The sequence below is a fragment of the Oryctolagus cuniculus genome, chromosome 2 (genome assembly GCF_051225735.1).
Source record: "Oryctolagus cuniculus isolate XC-2025 breed Fujian yellow rabbit chromosome 2, ASM5122573v1, whole genome shotgun sequence".
Classification (NCBI taxonomy): domain Eukaryota; kingdom Metazoa; phylum Chordata; class Mammalia; order Lagomorpha; family Leporidae; genus Oryctolagus; species Oryctolagus cuniculus.
In genome coordinates, this window is record NC_142868.1 from 90907843 (window position 1) to 90926810 (window position 18968).

Here is an 18968-nt window from a genome sequence, read left to right on the forward strand (position 1 = left end):
TTTTCTTCTCTAGGTTGGCAGGTACAGCGTCCCCCACAGGGCTCCAAGCCAGGCCCACATCAGACTCTTCCTGCAGCTTTATTGCCAGTGACTTGGGCTGCTGCAGTCTCGTCTCACCTCATTGCAAAGCTAGTGTTGGGCCTCTCGACTCTGGGGTCATGAGCTGTGTACCTCCACACCCTCCATGTAAGTCCACAGTGTCCCCCCAATAGCGTGGAGTTTCCTCTGATGTTTTTTCCCCTAATCTTTCCCTGAAATTGCACTCTGTCCACTTTTTTTTTTTTTTTTTTAACTATCTCCCCTAGACTGGAGCAGTAAGCCCCTTCCCTATTCTGTCACTTTCAACTGGAACCTTCCTTTTTAGTTTGCCTGTTTCATGCCAGACATTGTGATAGGTATCAGTCGATAGAAAGATGAGCAATCTGCAGTTCCTGCGACCCAGCGGGTGGAATTAAGACTTTGTGTGCTTTGGAAACCAGGGCTTAAATCTTAAACAATAACTGTATTTAGTATTGCTATATAATAGTCTATTACACTGTCTTCCAGAGAACAATGGAGTTTTTTTAAAAGATTTATTTATTTATTTGAAAGGCAGAGTTACAGAGAGGCAGAGAGAGAGAGAGAGAGAGAGAGAGAGAAAGAGAGAGAGAGAGAGAGATAGAGATGTCTACCATCTGCTGGTTCACTCTCCAAATGACTGCAATGGCTGGTGCTGCTCCAACCTGAAGCCAGGAGTCAGGAGCTTCCTCCGGGTCTCCCATGCGGGTGCAGGGCCCCAGGGGCTTGAGCCATCTTCTGCTTTCTCAGGCCATAGCAGAGAGCTGGATCAGAAGTGGAGCAGCTGGGACTTGAACCGGCACCCATATGGGATAGCAACACTGCAGGCGACGGCTTTATTCACTACGTCACAGCGCCAGCTCTGCAATGCAGTTTTTATTCAGATACTTCATACTCAAACTAGCGTGGTGATTCTTGGGCTCTAGAGTAGAGAATCAAACAGATTTGGCTTTAGGACTTACTTCAGCTATCTCTCAAGGACACTCATACCTTTATTTCTTTTTTTCTTTTCAGTTAATTTTTTTTAATTTCAGTTAATTTTTAGCAGATTCAATATAGTTCATAGATACAATTCTATGAATATAATTACATTCACTCTTCCTTTCCTCCCTCTCTTTCCCTTCCTCTCCCTTCCTTTTTTTCTGTCCTGCTTTTTTCTTCCATTTTTGAGACAACATTTTAAATTTACTTTACAGTCAAAAGCTTAATGCTTCATCAGATAAGCTTAATAATTAAAAAGCAAAAAGGCCCTAGTTTGGTGAGAATGTAAATAAGGATTGTAACAATAATTGAGTGGAAACATGTCCATTTCCCTCATATCTAATAAATTTTATAGTGATCACAGATCATTAAAACTATAGTAGTATAGCACTCTTAACTTTGGTTTGACAAAGGTTTGTAAATAAGGATTTACAAAACTATATTTGTAGCAGTACTGATACACAGAGGAGTTTCTTTTGTTTATTAGATTTCTTTCTTTTCTTTTCTTTTTTTTTTTAATTTTAGCTGCCACATATAAGGGAGAACATGTGCATTTGTCTTTCTGTGTCTGGTTTACTTCACTCAGCATGATGTCATTCAGTTGTATCCATTTTGATGCAAATGGTAGAATCTCATTCTTTTTTACAGCTGAGTAATATTCCACTGTGTGTGTGTGTGTGTGTGTGTGTGTGTGTGTGTATATATATATATATAACATTTTCTTTACCTGTTTAACTGGTTATAGACACCTTGGTTGATTCCATATTTCAGATATCCCTGCTTTGACTTCTCTAGGATTCCCTGATTTATTCTTGACCTGGGTATCTTAGACCCTCAGGGTTCTTGGACTAGCTCCACTGCAGCTGCAGGGATTGTGTCTTTCTACATGTGAGGTTGCTGTTGCCGTGTCAGAAGTATGTTTCTTCATGAACTCGTACTAGTTTATGGCATTATGTTTATTGCCTCTTTGCCATCTGTTCTTTTTGATTATTGAGCTGTACTTTTTATATTAATTTGGTTATTTACAGAGGTTTATTTATATGAAAGGCAAAGTTATGGGGGGAGGAGAGGGAGAGAGAAGCAGAGAGAGAAAGGTCTTCCATCTTTTGGTTCACCCCCAGATGGCAGCAATGGCCAGGACTGGGCCAGGCTGAAGACTCCATCTGGATCTCCCATGTGGGTGTCAGGGGCCCAAGCACTTGAACCATCTTCTGCTGCTTTCCCAGGTGTGTTAGCAGGGAGCTGGATGGGAAGTGGAGCAGCCAGGGCTCAGACTAGAGCTCATATGGGATGCCAGCATTGCAGGCAGTGGCTTAACCTGCTGTGCTGTGATGCTGGCCCCTGTACTTTTTAACATTAAACATTGGGAACCATGGAGATTTTTGCTTTTTCTATTTTGTAGGAATTTTTGTAAGATGATATAATTAGTCATTTTTTAAAGTACCAACCTTGTCCCAGTTTCTGTTCTGTGGAATATTGGTGGATATTCTTTTTTTTTTTTTCCTCTTTCAACATAAGTAAGTAGACTTCTTATTAAAATGTGTGTTTGTGTCTAGTTTTTATTTTAGAAAGTCAATAGTTCTTCTTTGTAAACTTGAATAACTCAATGTATCTTTAGCTGGAATTTTCAGATTTCAGATTTAAAACATGTTTAAAAAACATGTTTTTATTTTATTGGTCTAAGATATGAGACCAGTGGTTAGAGTATGATCATTAAGTATGAAAAACACGTAGCCTTGCCATTTTTCTATGTCTTTAAAATACTCTTGTTTCTGACAGAGAAGAAGAGCTGTTCTGCCACAGACCCGATATGTGGAGCTTTTCATTGTTGTAGACAAGGAAAGGGTAAGATTTGTCACAGTTTTTCTTTTTAATGAAAAATGACCTTTCTTGAGGGAAATATAAAATATATTTGTATTTAATTTTTCCTTTTATTAAAGATTTATTTTATTTATTTGAAAGGCAGAGAAACAGAGAGATGGAGAGACAAAGACAGAGATATCTTCCGTCTGCTGGCTCGCTCCCCAAAGGACTGCAACGGCCAGAGCTGGTCCAGGCTGTAGCCAGCAGCCTTGAACTCATCCTGATCTCCCACGTGGGTGTCAGGGGCTAAGCACTTGGGCCATCTTCTACTGCTTTCCCAGGCTCCTTAACAGAGAGCTGGATTAGAAGTGGAGAAACCAGGACTCAAACTGGCATTCACATGGGATGTTTGTTGCAGACAGCATCTTAACCCACTGTGCCATGATGCTGGCCACTGTATTATTTTTTACTTAATGATAATTTAAAAATTAAATGGCTTTCCCTCCTTATTATCATAACATATCACCAGAAACTGAATGTAGCAAATGAAATGACCTTTTATTTTATTTTTGGCTAGTGATTTTTTTTTTTTTTTTTGGTGTTTATATGTGCTCTTCTTGGTGATTTGTGCATGTGGAATTCTTTTCTTAAAATATTTAAAAACAAATTTTACTTATTTGAGAGGCAGAGAAAAAGAGTGAGAGAGTATGCTCCCAGTCACTGGTTCACTTCTTCAGATGTCCACAGTAGCTGAGACTGGGCTGGGCGTGCAACCCAGGTCTCTCACGTTGGTGGCAGGAACCCAATTACTTCAGCCATCAGTCTGCCTCCCGTGGTCTATATTAGCAGGAAACTGGAGCTGGAGTCATGTCTTGAATCCAGATACTCTGATGTGGGATGCAGCTGTCTTAACCTCTAAATGCTTGCTCCTCATGGCAGGATTTATTGAGGAAGAATGCATGTAGTAGCTTTCATTTAGAATCTTCAGAACTTTTGAGTAACTATTGCTATATACTAGGTTAGTCAGGCATTGCTTTGTGCCTAATAAAATTACTTTGCTTTTTAGAATTTCAGCTAACTTATCATATTAAGAGATAGAAAACTTCTAGGTTGTGGCGTGCTTTAGAAAGGAATAGTATTAATTTCAGTGTATAATAGGCCATAAAGCAAGTCTCAGCAAATTAAAAAAAAAAAAATGAAATCAAACCATGCATTTTCTCTGACCTTAATGGAATGAAGCTGGAAGTCAGTAACTCAAGAATCTCTAGAACATAAATGCAGACACAAGGAAACTGAACAACATGCTCTTCAGTGAATAGTGGGTCATGGAATAAATCAAAAGAGAAATAAAGAAATTTCTGGAAACATGAAGACAATACAGCATATCAAAACTTATGGGATACAGCAAAAGCAGTGTTGAAAGTTTATAGCAATTGGTGCCTACATGAAGAAATTGAAAAGACACCAAATAAAGAGTTATCAGTGTATCTCAAGGACCTGGAAAAACATAGCAAAACAAACCCAAAACTAGAAGAAAAGAAATAATTAAAATTAGGAAAGAAATGAACAAAATTGAAACCCTAAAGTGATAGAAAAGATCAATGAAATGAAGAGCTAGCTTTTTGAAAAATTAAAGAAAATTGTTGCACCATTGGGCTAGCTAACCAAAAAAAAAAAAAAAAAAGAGGAAGAAGACCCAAATCAATAAAATTAGAGATGGAAAAGGAAATGTAACAGCAGATAATACAGAAATAAAAAGAATCATCAGGAACCACTGCAAGGAGCTGTATGCCAACAAATTGGGAAACTTAGAAGAAATGGATAGATTCCTGGACACATGCAACCTACCACAATTGAGTCTTGAGACTTAGACAACCTAAGCAGTCCAAAAACCAAGATGGAGATTGAATCAGTAGTAAAGACTCTCTCAACAAAAAAAAGCCCAGGACTGGGATAGCCTCACTGTTGAATTCTACCACACATTTAAAGAAGAACTAATTCAATTCTTCTCAAGCTATTCAACACAATTGAAAAGGAGGGAATCCTCTCAAACATCTGTGAAGCCAGCATCATCTTAATTCCTAAAGCAGAAAAAGACACAATAAAGAGAACTGCAGACCAGTATCCTTGATGAATATAGCTACAAAAATCCTCAACAAAGTACTAGTTAATCAAGTCCAACAACGCATTAGAAAGATCATTCACTCAGACCAGGTGGGACTTATCACTGGTATGTAGGGATGGTTCAGTATTCACAAATCAATCAGTTGATATATCACATTAATAGACTGAAGAACAAAAACCATATGATTATCTCAGTAGATGCAGAGAAAGCATTTGATAAAATACAACACCCTTTCGTCTTGAAAACCATAAGCAAATTGGGTATAGAAGGAATATTCCTCAACACAATCAAAGCAATTTATCACAAACCCACAGCCAGCATCTTATTGAATGGAGAAAAATTGGAAACATTTCCACTAAGATCCGGAACCAGCAAAGGATGCCCACTTTAACCATTGCTATTCAACATAGTCCTGGAAGTTTTAGCCAGAGACATTTGGCAAGGTAAATAAATAAATAAATCTATAAATCAATAAATCGGTAGCCTTCATAAACACAGGCGATGCCATGGCTGAGAAAGAACTTCTAAGATCAATCCCATTCATAATAGCTACCAAAAATTAAATACCTTGAACTATATTTTTTAAAAGATTTTATTTTTATTTATATGAAAGCCAGAGTTACACAGAGAGAGGAGAGGCAGAGGCAGAGAAAGAGAGAGAGAGGTCTTCCATCTGCTGGTTCATTCCTCAATTTTTTGCAATGGCTGGAGCTGCACCAATCTGAAGCCAGGAGTCAGGAGCATCTTCCAGGCCTCCCATGTGGGTGCAGGGGCCCAAGGACTTGGGCCATTTTCTTCTGCTTTCCCAGGCCATAGTAGAGAGCTGGATTGGAAGTAGAGCAGTCGGGATACAAAGCGGCACCCATATGGGATGCCGGCACTGCAGGCGGCAGCTTTACCCACTATGCCACAGTGCCAGCCTCCTTGGACTAAATTTATTCAAGGATGTCAGTAATCTCTAAAGTGAAAATTATAAAACACGAAAGAAAGAAATCGAAGAAGACACAAAAAATGAAAAATCTCCCATGTTCACAGATTAGAACAATCAGTATCATCAAAATGTCCATATTCCTGAAAGTAATTCACAGATTCAATGCAATCCTAATCAAAATACCAAGGAAATTCTTTGCAGATTTAGAAAAAATGATGCTAGACTTCATATGGAAACACAAGAGACCCGAATAGATAGAGCAGTCTTACAGAACAAAAACAAAGCTGGAGCCATCAAAATAACAGATTTCAAGACACACTACAAGTTAATCAGAATAGCCTGGAAATGGCAAAAATAAAATAGACATGTAGACCAATGGAACAGAGTAGAAACTCCAGAAATCAATCCACGTATCTACAACCAACTTATCTTGGTAAAAAGGAGCTAAATTTAATCCCTGGAGCCAGAACAATCTCTTTGACAAATGGTGCTGGGTAAACTGGATCTCTACCTGCAGAAATATGAAACAAGACTCTTACCTTATACCTTACACGAAAATCCACTCAAAATGGGTAGAAGACCTAAATGTTCAACCTGATACCATCAAAGTACTAGAGAACTTTGGGGGAACCCTGCAAGACATTGGCATAGGCAAAGACTTCTTGGAAAAGACCCCAGAAGTGCAGGTGACCAAAGCCAGAATCTACAGAAAGAATTCTGTCAGAGTGAGAAGCTTCTGCACTGCAAAGGAAACTTAGCAAAGTGAAGAGGCAGCGTTAAGACTGGGAGGAAATATTTACAATCTGTGAAACTTGTATTTCGGTTGATATCTAGAATGTATAAAGAGCTCGAGAAAGTAAAAAATAACAAAACTAACAATCCAATTTTTCAAAAAGAGGCATTTTTCAAAAGAGGAAATTCAAATGACCAATAGACACTTGAAAAAATGCTCAGGATCACTAGCCTTCAGGGTAATGCAAATCAAAACCACAGTGAGATTTTACCTCACCCCTTTTAGTGTCTTCTTGCTATCTGTTGAACTCTTTACTTCGTGTAGGGTTAATCTTATGAGCATAAAATAAACTGAAAATAGACCTTTTTTAAAAAATAAGAATGGGAATAGGAGAGGGAGGAGTGAGAAGGTTGGGAGCATGGGGTGGAAGGGAAGTTAAGGTGGGAAATATCACTATGTTCCTGAATATTAAATACATGAAGTTTGTATATCTTAAATAAAATTTCAGTGTATAGGATCACATGGGAGTATTTTCCTTGTTTATACTTAAAAAACAGCTTTATTCAGCTATGAGAAGTAATGTGTCTATTTCAGGTTTATAGGATTATCAATAGTAGATAAAGTTGCAATATAATTTAAAATATACACTGTTTGGGGTGTTTATCATAGTAGTTACGAATCCAGTTTAGATACCCTCATCCCACACTGGAGTACCTGGGTTTGATGTGTGCTCCCTGCTCCTGGCTCCAACTCCATGCTAATGCAGATCTTGGGAGACAGTGGTGAGGCTCAAGTAATTGGGTTCCTGCCACCCACTTGGGAGACCTGGACTCAGTTTCTAGCTCTAGAATTCAGCTTTGCTTAGCTTTTGTAGGTATTTAGAGGAATGAACCAGTGGGTAGGAGCCCTTTCTGTCAGTCATTGACTCTCTGCCTTTCAAATAAACAGATGAACTGTTTGAAATGTTTTGTATGTCTTTTATTTCACTTTTGTTGTTTGTGAAAAAACAAAACAAAACTATTCATAGAACTTAATATGATTAGCAGTTCCTCTCGTCTAAATTACAAAGACAATTTGGAGGAATTTTATGATTAAGAAAAATTCCTTATCACATGTAGCTTAGAAATAAACAAGCCATAGGTATTAGAGATAGAAGGTAACTTGTATTTGTTCATTATAGGTTCATTATTCTCAAGTGGTAGGTGAAAAAGCATAGGGAATAAGAGCAAATGTAAAGTCTGTCCCAGTAATGGGTGAAAAGTTTCTGTAGAATGTTTTAGAAAAGCCACCAAAAATAGAAATTTATGTTTTTCTTAATTGCTCTCTTCAGATTTGTTACTTACAGGTAGAGAATGGTGTGTTTTAACCAAGCCCTGTCAAATGCAGTACAATTTTTTTCTTATTTAGGAGAATGATGATAAGCTGTCTTAATTAATAAAATTATACTCATATTCTGATATTAAAGCCTTTATCATAGAGCAAAATAAGAAACTCTGAAAATTTTTCTTAGTACTAAGTTGTATAAAATACTGTTAAAATGGATATATTTGGGTTTTTCCAGGTCTCAAAAAGAATCAATCATATGCATTATTTGGCTTAATATGACTAAACTGTTGTTTATATTTCTATCTATATTTTTTTCTTAGTGATCATTGGTTAATCTCTCATTAATTTAGCCTACTGTATAGAGATGGTTTATTGGTAATGTCATTAAGCTAAGAAGTGAAAGGTAAAGGGAATCCTCTAGATTTTCTTTTGCCTGGGTATTTTCATTGTTTTAAATTTTACCTTTGCAAAATGCTTGAAAATATTTTTGTATTGAAATAAAAAATATTAAGAATAAATCTTATAAAGTTGTAGTAATTTGAAGAAAATGAAAACAGTGCTTTTTCTATTATTGTTTTATACTTGTTCCTGTTTTTCTTTTATTTTTCACTAAAATATCCTTTCCATCTATTAATTTTAGGTGTTGATAAATGTCCAAATGCCTCAATTTTTAGTTCAGAGGAAATATTTGGATTCTTATCTTTATTGTAACAGATTACAGTCATTTTTCTTCTTAAACTACCTTGGAGATATTGATTTTCTGTCTCTTTTGCAGTATGACACAATGGGACGAAATCAGACGGCTGTGAGAGAAGAGATGATTCGTTTAGCAAACTACTTGGATAGTGTAAGTTATATTTTCTGTCAACTATAATTACTCCATCCTGTCCTTTCATAGTCTTAGAGCAGGATTTAAAAGTTTATTCATTTGGAGTTCTGAGTATGATAGGGGCCTAAATGGCTATCTTTTAAAGGTCTGGTTTCTAGTTTGTTTTGAAACTTTAAAAAAATATTTGAGAGGCAAAGAGATACACACACACAGAGATATGGAGAGGAGAGTTTCCATCTGCCTGTTCATTCTCCTTACTCCCTAAATGTCTACAGTGGTCAGGGCCAGAGCAGGAGGTCAATCCTGGTATCCCATGTGGTTGGCAGGGACCCAGCTACTTGAGCTATCACTGATACCTCCCAGGGTATGTGTTAGCAGGAAGCTAGAATTGGGAGTGGAGCCAGGAATTGAACCTGCCACCCTGATATGGGATGTTTGTCTTTGAGATGAAAGTCTAAGGGAAGGATTTTGATAAGAACAAGAGATTTCATATAGGCATCTACTTTATCTTCAGAGTAGAAAGGCTCTAGGATCACTTATGAAAACATCTATGAATTTTTATTAAGAGAATTTTGCCTTGAATAAGACTGCCCCCTACCCTGAAACCATGATATGACAGTATTAATTTGTGCATGTGTATGTATTTGTGATTCGGTTTGAAATTTTGGAGTTCACCCAGTGGGAGATATTAGCAAATGGATACATGGTTTTATACTTTTATTCATAAATCATACCCCTAATATGAACACCCATCACATTATAAGGATAAAGATGATGAGGAGGAGGATGATAGTGTTCTACTGAGTACTGATTGTGCTGGAAACAACTGGTACTTTCATTTAATAACCTAGTTACTCCTCACAGTGTCGCTATGAAGTAGGTGTAAAGGTACCACACTCTTTTACCTGAAACCTTTGAGGTACCTGTAGGGTTTAAGCTAAGAGTTCTAATAGGTAATATGGTTCACTGTTTGCTGTGTAACACCTCCAGTAGGATCCTTGTGGAAGCACCTTGTGTTTAAGCTCATTGGCATTTCTGCAGTGAAAGGGCTGAATAGCTTGCATTACTTCAGGAGAAGTTTGGAAACACATTTTCTGAAAGTGTATAATTTCCAGAGTTTGTCAGATTTTTAGTATGGAAGATAGAATGGATTTTGAGTCTCTGTTAGTATCATTTTATGAGTGAGGAAACAGACTTCCTAGAAACTAGAGTCTCATTGTATTAAAGGAAGGATTTTTGGGGGCAGTGTAGTATTTTTAATTTAAGTAGTTGTGCTACTTCATGTGACAAAAGTTTTTTCTCATATTCATGAACTTTTTGTATACTTCCATTTCTCTTTTCTTCCCAGATGTACATTATGTTAAATATCCGCATTGTGCTCGTTGGACTGGAGATTTGGACAAACGGAAACCTGATCAGCATAGTTGGAGGTGCTGGTGATGTGTTGGGGAACTTTGTACAGTGGCGGGAAAAGTTTCTTATAACACGTCGAAGACATGACAGTGCACAGCTAGTTTTGTAAGTGATTTTTTTTAAGAAAAAAATCCTATTAATGATGAATAGGTCAGAATAACAAACTTTATTTACTCTTTTGTATTAAACTTACATTTTCATAAGGTCTTTGGGCATTTGTTTAAATGAAGAATGATACCTTAGAATAAATTGACATAAAAATAAAACATGCCTTCTATGTTAGGTTCTTTGTCATCTATATCCCAAGTCCTCTTGCTTCTCTCTTGGGTTTGTTTCCTTAATTTAATATAGCATGTGATCCCATTGCTTTTTGTGAAAAGTTATATGGAAAGAAAAAGTTTGGACCACTTGCATGTTTGAAAAAGGAATTTTCACATTTGACTACGATTATCCTAACCAACTCGGTAAGGATAACTGATTAATCTGATAGGTTAGAATAATCTGATTATCCTAACCAACTCGGAGATGTGCTTTTTAGTTTGTTCTGTAAATGTTTGATTATTTGTTTGACTAGAATTCTTGACCTGGAATCTTCGCTTTTCCCTTGAAGGCACTGATCGTTGTCTTTTGGCTTTTACTATTATTAGTGTCTTGAAACCATTTTGATTCCTGATTCTTTGCACATGGCCTGTATTTTTTCCCTCATCACTGGAAATGTAGGATCTGAGGTTCCCAGTTGCTGGATTTTTCCTGATAATGTGTTTGGTGTAGGTATTTTATCATTTACTTCATTATCTTCTTACCTGGAAACAACCTGCTGCTTTCAAGAATTTTTCCTGAATTATTTTGATTTTGGCCTCTATTTTTGTTTTTCATTTCTTCAGGATTCTTTTTACTTGGCTGTTGGGTTTCTTTTTGTGTCCTCTAATTTTTTTTTTCATAATTTAATTTTCTCTTGTTAATATGGGTTGATTTAAAGCAAGGTATTGAACATGTCTAAATGGACTTCTACAGCCCCATATTCGCAAAGGCTTGGTCCTGATCTTTCTGTTAATTTTTATAAAATTGCACATGCAAGTATGCGAGTGCGCATACCAGTGAAAATGCCATCTTGTTCACAAAAGCCCAGAAGGAACAGGCATCAGACATACTCACCATACCTTTCTCAGCTACACCTACAACCATCCTTTCCCCTCTCTTTGGTCTCCATCTCACCTGTCAGACAGTTCCCAGATGATTGATGATTCTAGTTAACAATGGGATACTAAGCAGCCTTTTGGAAGCTTTGTTAACCATAAGTGAATGAGTCTTGGACCCATGCGATGAACTGCCGTGATGTGGCTGAAATATTTCCTTAGCTATGCCATTATGTCAGAACATCTAGTTGTTTTCACCAGGCTGATCAAATGCCCCAGAGAGGGATTTATTCATTCAGTTAAAGGTATTTAGTGGACATATACCCCATGTATTGGGAGATAGCAATGAATGAAATAGAGAAAAATTCCTGCTGTCCTGGAGTTCCTATTCTGGTGGTGGAGATTAGCCATAAATGAGATAAATAAGTATGTGGAGTATCTTAAGTAACGATAGCTGGTAAGGAACAGCTGTAAGAAAGAGTGGCACAGATCAGAGAGGAGACAGGATACTACTCACAGCCAAGCCAAATTTATTCTAAGAAAATAAATACATTCACAGAGGTGGTGACCAACTGCCGGCATGCACACAGACTGAACATGTGGCAGAGGGCCCAGACCCTAGCAGTCTGGACCTTTTTATATCTTAGGTGGGTTAGGGGTCTGGAGGGGAGGAGGGGTGGGTATGGTTTGCCACCTTTGATTTCCAAACCTGGAGAACAATGCAGGAGGTGTAGTGGGGAACAATACAGGGCATGAGACTGCTGTGGCATGTAGGGGTAAGGGATAAACTCTGGACTTCAAAGGATGGAGGGATAAAGGATAAATTCCGATTTTATCTATTTTTGGGTGGACATGTACCCCATGTATTGGAAAATAGCAGGGAAGAAATAGAGAAAAATTTGTGCTGCCCCAGAGTTCCTGTTCTGGTGTTGGAGATTGGACTTAAGTGAGATGAATAAGTATATATGGTATGTTAAGTAATGATGGATAATAAGGAGGAATAGTAGCACCAACAAGAAACCCACTGAGGTAGAGGTGAAAGTATTGGAGGAGTGCGGTTGAAATTTGAGGTAAAATAGCCAGGGAAAGCCTCACTGTGGTGAGTGTTTTGGGCAAGCACCTGAAAGGGGGTGAGGGAATGAGTGAGGGCAGGTCCTGGGGAGGAGAGCTCCAGGCAGAGCACCAGGACCTAAGGGACAAGTGTGTTGGGCATGGTTGAGGAGCAACACGGAGAGCTGTGACTCTTCTGTTCACTGCTCTCATCTCCTTGCAGCTTCCTGTGTGAATGTATTGAGTTTATATGTCTCCTCAATAAAAATTGTTGAATAAATACAGGTAATTTTAGGAAATGCTTTCATCCAGATGTTGAAACAAACAAACTTGACTTGATATCTATAAGGTATTGTTATCTGTCTGAAAAAAACTTTCAAAACGCATTTGTAATATTAATCTCCATTCCATGATAATAAAGAGATCAGAGAAATGTATTCTGGTTTTAAAATGTTATTTATCTTTGCCATTTTCTCCTAGTTTTTGTAGGTTTTACCAATCCAGGTAAATAGGAATAGGAGCAATGTGATTCTTTTTTCCCCAGGTACATTTTATAACTTTTGTCTTTTCTTTTAGAAAGAAAGGTTTTGGTGGGACTGCAGGAATGGCATTTGTGGGAACAGTGTGTTCAAGGAGCCACGCAGGCGGGATTAACGTGGTACGTTGTTCTTGATATTCAGCATTGGATATCAACGTTAGGACAGTATCACACACTTACTGACTACATACTTCCTCCCTTAATCCTTCAAGCAATATTTTGGCTCTCATAGGAGGACACAGTAGAAGTAGCACACGTGTTCTTTCCCTGAAAATTAGATTAAGCTAATATTTCTAATATTTGTTGTTAGCTCCTTACTTTTCTTTTTTTTAAGATTTATTTATTTATTTAAAAGGCAGAGTGAGAGAGAGAGAGAGAGAGAGAGAGAGAGAGAGATTGATTGGTCTTCCATCTGCTGGTTCACTCCAAATGGCTGCCATGGCTGGAACTAAGCTTAGCCAATATGAAGCCAGGAGCATCTTCCAGGTCTCCTACATGGGTGCCGGGGCCCAAGGACTTGGACCATCTTCCACTGCTTTCCCAGGCATATTAGCAGAGAGCTGGATTGGAAGTGGAGTTTTGGGACTCATACTGGCACTCATATAGGATGCTGGCACTGCGCCCCCTGGCTTTCCCCGCTACACCACAGTTCAGGCCCCAGCTGCTGACTTTTGATGAATGAGGAAGGACTCTCCATTTGAAACAATTAAATAAGAAGTGTCAGTTTGTTTTTTCTTAATCTATTCTGAGTGCTCTGTTGATGCAAAAGTAATTGATACATTGTTTAAGGGAGCCATCTCTATCATCATTGTGTGAATCTTACCACTTTCTTACTAGATTGAAATATATAAAAACTGTTGCTAACTGCTTAGTTGATCATGTGAGTTGTGGATATCGTAGCTAATAAATGTGTTTTTGTGAAAAAATAGTCTGAGTAACATTTCCTTTTTGTTCAGAAGCCTAATTACTACCTTCCTGTGTTTGGACAGTTTGGGCAAATCACTGTGGAGACCTTTGCATCCATTGTTGCTCATGAACTGGGTCACAACCTTGGAATGAATCATGATGATGGGAGAGATTGTTTCTGTGGGGCAAAGAGCTGCATCATGAATTCAGGAGCATCGTGAGTAACTGACTTCCTTCTTGTTCTTATATGAAGAAGATATTTTAGACCAGTGTTTCTTAAACTATGAGGGATTTTCATGTCTACATTGAGAAGACAGGAAAAGTTATTCCTGGTTCCTTGAAATAAATTACATGATGCACCACTGAGGTGCCAGCTTCTTAAATAACCCGCAGAGCTTTAAGGAGAAAACATTTATATATGCACAGCTCTGTAACTGTCCCCTTCCATAAATAGAATGCTAGGCCAAAAGAGTAAATGGAAAAGCTTACATCTGAATTAGAAACTGGGGAAATTTCTGCTAGATTCACTACAAATTAAAGGACTGAAAAATTTCTTTGCAAACCTCTTTCTGAGAAAATGCTGCATTGTCACCATAAGTAAAACAAGAAATCTTGATGTACTCCTGTGAAAAATCCCCGTTTTATAGAGATAAGGGTGGGAAACAGGACAGAGAAGAGAAAGAATAGCTAGTAGTAACCTCTTTATTTGTGCAGGCACAGTTCTGGCAGCATAAAAGATACCGTGGACTCACTGCTTACCGGTCTGAGGGGGTGTTGGTGGTGTTTTGTTATCTCCATTCGTGGGTGAGGAACCAAGGTCACATAGGCAATTTCTGACTGGGGTTTGAAGTGAGGAAGTCTGGGTTCAGAGCTTATGATCTGATCTTAAACACCCTCCTTTGCTGGAGTTCAAAAATAATTACTGTAGAGGGTTCAATGGTGGGGGTGGGCTTCTTACACAGTTTAAATATAATGCATCAGTGTTCCTTCTTAATTTAGCAGGCAGTCATCCTAAACAGAGCTGAACATAGCCACAGTGCATACGTGGGCTAAAGCCAAGCCTGAGAAAATTAGGTACTAGAGATGACCATTGTAAGGAACACAGGTGAACATTTCATGCGGGAAACAGCTGTAGCCCCCAGGGTCCACTCACCTTCATACTTCCTCAGGCTGCTGAGCACTTGACAGAGTAATAAAAACTTCCCTTAGCCAGCTCTGCCGATGAAGACCTGAGAGTTCAATTCTAAAGGGAAGCACTCAAGTAGAATTTACTTTCTTTTTGAGTAAATTCTAGGCTTAAGAATGTATGTGGAAGAATTAAAATAGTGGTTATGGGAACACTACCCGTCATAAAAACATAAACGCATAAGAAAAGCCGTATGTTTGTGAAAGATTTCCTGTAAGAGAGGGAAATAAGTTTACCATTTGCTTTGCTTGGCAGTAAATTTGAGGAAGACATGAATTCAAGGAACAAATGAATGAATACTGAACCGTGAGATCAGGCATGTGATTAAAATGAAAAAAAGGAATATTCAAAGTTAAGGAAAGAATGTCATAAAACAGGGCCACAGTGGCACAGTGTTGGAGATTGCTTTTTTCTTTTTAAAAAATTTTTTTTATTTATTTGAGAGTTACAGAGAGGGAGAAGTAGAGAGAGAGAGAGATCTTCTGTCTGCTGGTTCATTCCCCAGATGGCTTGCAACTGCCAGGGCTGGGCCATGCTGAAGCCAGGAGCCAGCAGTTTACCCAGGTCTCCTGCAGTGGTGGCAGGGGCCGAAATACTTGGGCCATCTTCTGCTGCTTTCCCAGGCCATTAGGAGGGAGCTGGATTATAAGTACAGCAGCTGGTGCCCATATAGATACCCATAGAGGATGTCAGTGTCGCAGGCACAATGCTGGCCCCCACAGTGGAATTTAAAATGATGTAAAAAGAAAGGAAGTGTGAACCTGTGCTTTATTCGTTTACTTATCAATTATTTACTGAGTTGATCATGTGCCAGACTTGATTTAGACATTCGATTTAGACAAAGACTTGCCCTTCAGAAAGTTATATTAAAGTTGGAGGAAACAAACTATAAATATAATCAGTAAGGCAGTAATATAGAATGTTGGGAGGTGAGAAGTGTAGTGGGAATAAAACAGAGCCAGGATATGGAGGGTTGGAGGGCTGAAATTGGTACACTGGTGTTAGTGAAACAAATGGAACAGGCCTCACTCTCACCATGGTGTGATAAAACTAGACATTCATATCTCAATGAGTTGGTAATTTAAAAGAAAATATTTCTTTAAAAAATATTTATTTATTTATTTGAAAGTTATAGAGAAGGAGAACCAGAGGCAGAGGCAAAGAGAGGGAGAAAGATCTTGCATCCGCTGGTTTACTCCCTATTGGTCATAATGGCCAGGTCTGGGCCAGGTGGAAGCCAGGAGCCAGCAATGTTATCTGGGTCTCCCACGTGGATGCAGGGGCCCAAGCACTTGGGCCGTCTTCCACTGCTTTCCCAGGTGCATTTGCAGGGAGCTGGATTGGAAGTGGAGCAGCTGAGACTTGAATAGGCACCTGTCACTCCCCCTCTTCGCGGAGGAATGACACAGGACCCTGTGCTGTTCTTTTGTCTGCTCGGCCCTTCCCGGGTTTGCTGCTGGTTCTTCCGTGGGGGAGCGGCACACCGCCGGCCGGCTCTCTCGGGGGCTGCTCAGGTGTTCCTTCAGATAGATGTTCCTGGTGCATGTTGTCTCTCTCCGCCTTTATAGTCTTCTTCCACCAATCCCAACTCTGCTACCCACATGCCGAGTACACTGCTCTCCTCCAATCAGGAGCAGGATCAGCTCCTGCAGGTTATTGGTCGAACTGGAGGCAGCTGTGTAGAAGTTGTTTACTCCTCTCCCAGTGTCATATTGTGGGAGAGCAGATGCATAGAATAAGTCTTAATTCCAGTAACTTAGTCTAGTCCGAGTTGCTCCCCACAGGCACCCACGTGGTATGCTGGTACTTCAGGCAGGGGCTTTATCTACTAAGCCACAGCGCTGGCCCGAAGAACATCTTTCCATGACACCTAAATAGAGGGAGAATGATTTATGAATATCATATTTAAAACTTCTTGCATATTGAAACTTAAAAACATGAATATAAGATTATCTCAGATATGCAGGTACTTAAAGATCACTGCAAAATGAAATTAAAAGATAGATTTAACGGTACAAAAAATTAAGTCTGTGCACTATTTTTTTTATAATATGTACTTTTCTGTGAACTTGTTGGAGATCTTCTTGTATGCTTGGTTTTCAAAATTTTTTATACCAAGTATCTTTGAATTCTGTTTCCCAGGGATTTTTTTTTTTTTAAGATTTATTTATTTATTTGAAAGTCAGAATTACACATAGAGAAAAGGAGAGTGAGAGAGAGAGAGGGAGAGAGAGAGGTCTTCCATCTGCTGGTTCACTCCCCAATTGGCAGCATTGGCCAGAGCTGGGCCATTCTGGAGCCAGGAGCCAGGAGCTTCTTCCAGGTCTCCCATGCAGATGCAGGGGCCCAAGGACTTGGGCCATCTTCTTCTGCTTTCTCAGGCCATAGCAGAGAGCTGGATTAGAAGTGGAGCAGCCGGGACTCGAACTGGCGCCCATATGGGATGCCGGCACTGCAGGTGGCGGCCTCACCCTCTATGCCACAGCATCGGCCCCTTCTATTTTTCTTACTGTTGATTTCTAGTTTTATATGTTTGTGGTTTGAGAAGATATATGGTATAGTTTTATTTTTTTAATATTCTGAGAGTTAATTTGTGGCTTAATATATGGTCTATAATGCATAATGGTCCATGTGTTGATAAGAAGAATGTGTATTCTGTAGTTGTTGGGTGAAATGCTCTGTGCTGCTGAGATGTCCATATGCTGCTATGGTTCATTTTTTGTTGGGTGATCTGTTCTTGGATGACTGGCTATTGAAGTTTTCCACTGTTATTATCTTGACGTTTCTCTTCCCGTAACTCTGATAATAATTGCTTTATATATGTATGTGGTTTTGTGTTGGTTGTATGTATGTTTATGATCTACCTTCTTACTGAGTCGATCCTCTCATAAATGTATTTTGTCCTTCTTTGTCTCTTTTTACAGGTTTGACTTAAAGTATGTTTTATCTGAGTAGCTACTCCAGCTCAATTTTTTTTTTATTTATTTTTTTTTATTTTTGACAGGCAGAGTGGACAGTGAGAGAGAGAGACAGAGAGAGAAAGGTCTTCCTTTGCCGTTGGTTCACCCTCCAATGGCCGCCGCTGCAGCCGGCGCACCGCGCTGATCCGATGGCAGGAGCCAGGATCCAGGTGCTTTTCCTGGTCTCCCATGGGGTGCAGGGCCCAAGCACCTGGGCCATCCTCCACTGTACTCCCTGGCCATAGCAGAGAGCTGGCCTGGAAGAGGGGCAACCGGGACAGAATCCGGCGCCCCGACCGGGACTAGAACCCGGTGTGCCGGCGCCACAAGGTGGAGGATTAGCCTATTGAGCCACGGCGCCGGCTCCAGCTCAATTTTTTTAAAGGTTTATTTATTTATTTGAAAGGCAGAATTACAGAGAGGCAGAGAGAGAGAGAGGGAGAGAAGGCGAGAGAGAGAGAGAGAGAGAAAAAGAGAGAGAGAGAGGTAGGTCTTCCCTCTGATGGTTCATTCCCTAGATGGCCTCAACGGCCAGAACTGGAGTAATCCGAGCCAGGAGCTTCTTCCAGGTCTCCCACGTGGGTACACGGGCCCAAGGACTTGGGCCATCTTCTACTGCTTTCCCAGGCCACAGCAGAGAGCTGGATTAGAAGTGGAGCAGCTGGGACTCGAACCAGCATCCATATGGGATGCCAGCACTGCAGGTGGTGGCTTTACCCCCTCCACCTGATTTTTTGTTTCCTTTCCCTTGATGTGTCTTTTTCCAATCTTCACTTTCAGTTTATGTATATTCTTACATGTAAAATGATTTTTTGTATGGAGCTTATAGTTGTTTTTTCATCCATTCAGTCAACCTGGATTCTTTGACTAGAAAATTTAATTCATTTACAATCAAGGTTAATACTGATGGATAACAACTAACTCCTGTCATTTTGTTCATAGGTTACTGATTATATTTGCTCTGTCAGTGAATCTTGTGTTTTCATGATGGCTC

General features: G+C 39.3%; 1 protein-coding gene across 1 annotated transcript in view; it reads left to right on the forward strand.

Annotated features, from left to right (window-relative positions):
- ADAM9 (ADAM metallopeptidase domain 9) overlaps window positions 1-18968 on the forward strand; it is a 137392-nt gene that overhangs the window by 31695 nt on the left and 86729 nt on the right. Inside the window, exons 7-11 of the mRNA XM_002720772.5 lie at window positions 2818-2883; window positions 8732-8803; window positions 10134-10303; window positions 12961-13042; window positions 13912-14045. Coding sequence (XP_002720818.1) covers window positions 2818-2883; window positions 8732-8803; window positions 10134-10303; window positions 12961-13042; window positions 13912-14045 — 524 coding nt within the window. The remainder of the gene's footprint in view (window positions 1-2817; window positions 2884-8731; window positions 8804-10133; window positions 10304-12960; window positions 13043-13911; window positions 14046-18968) is intronic.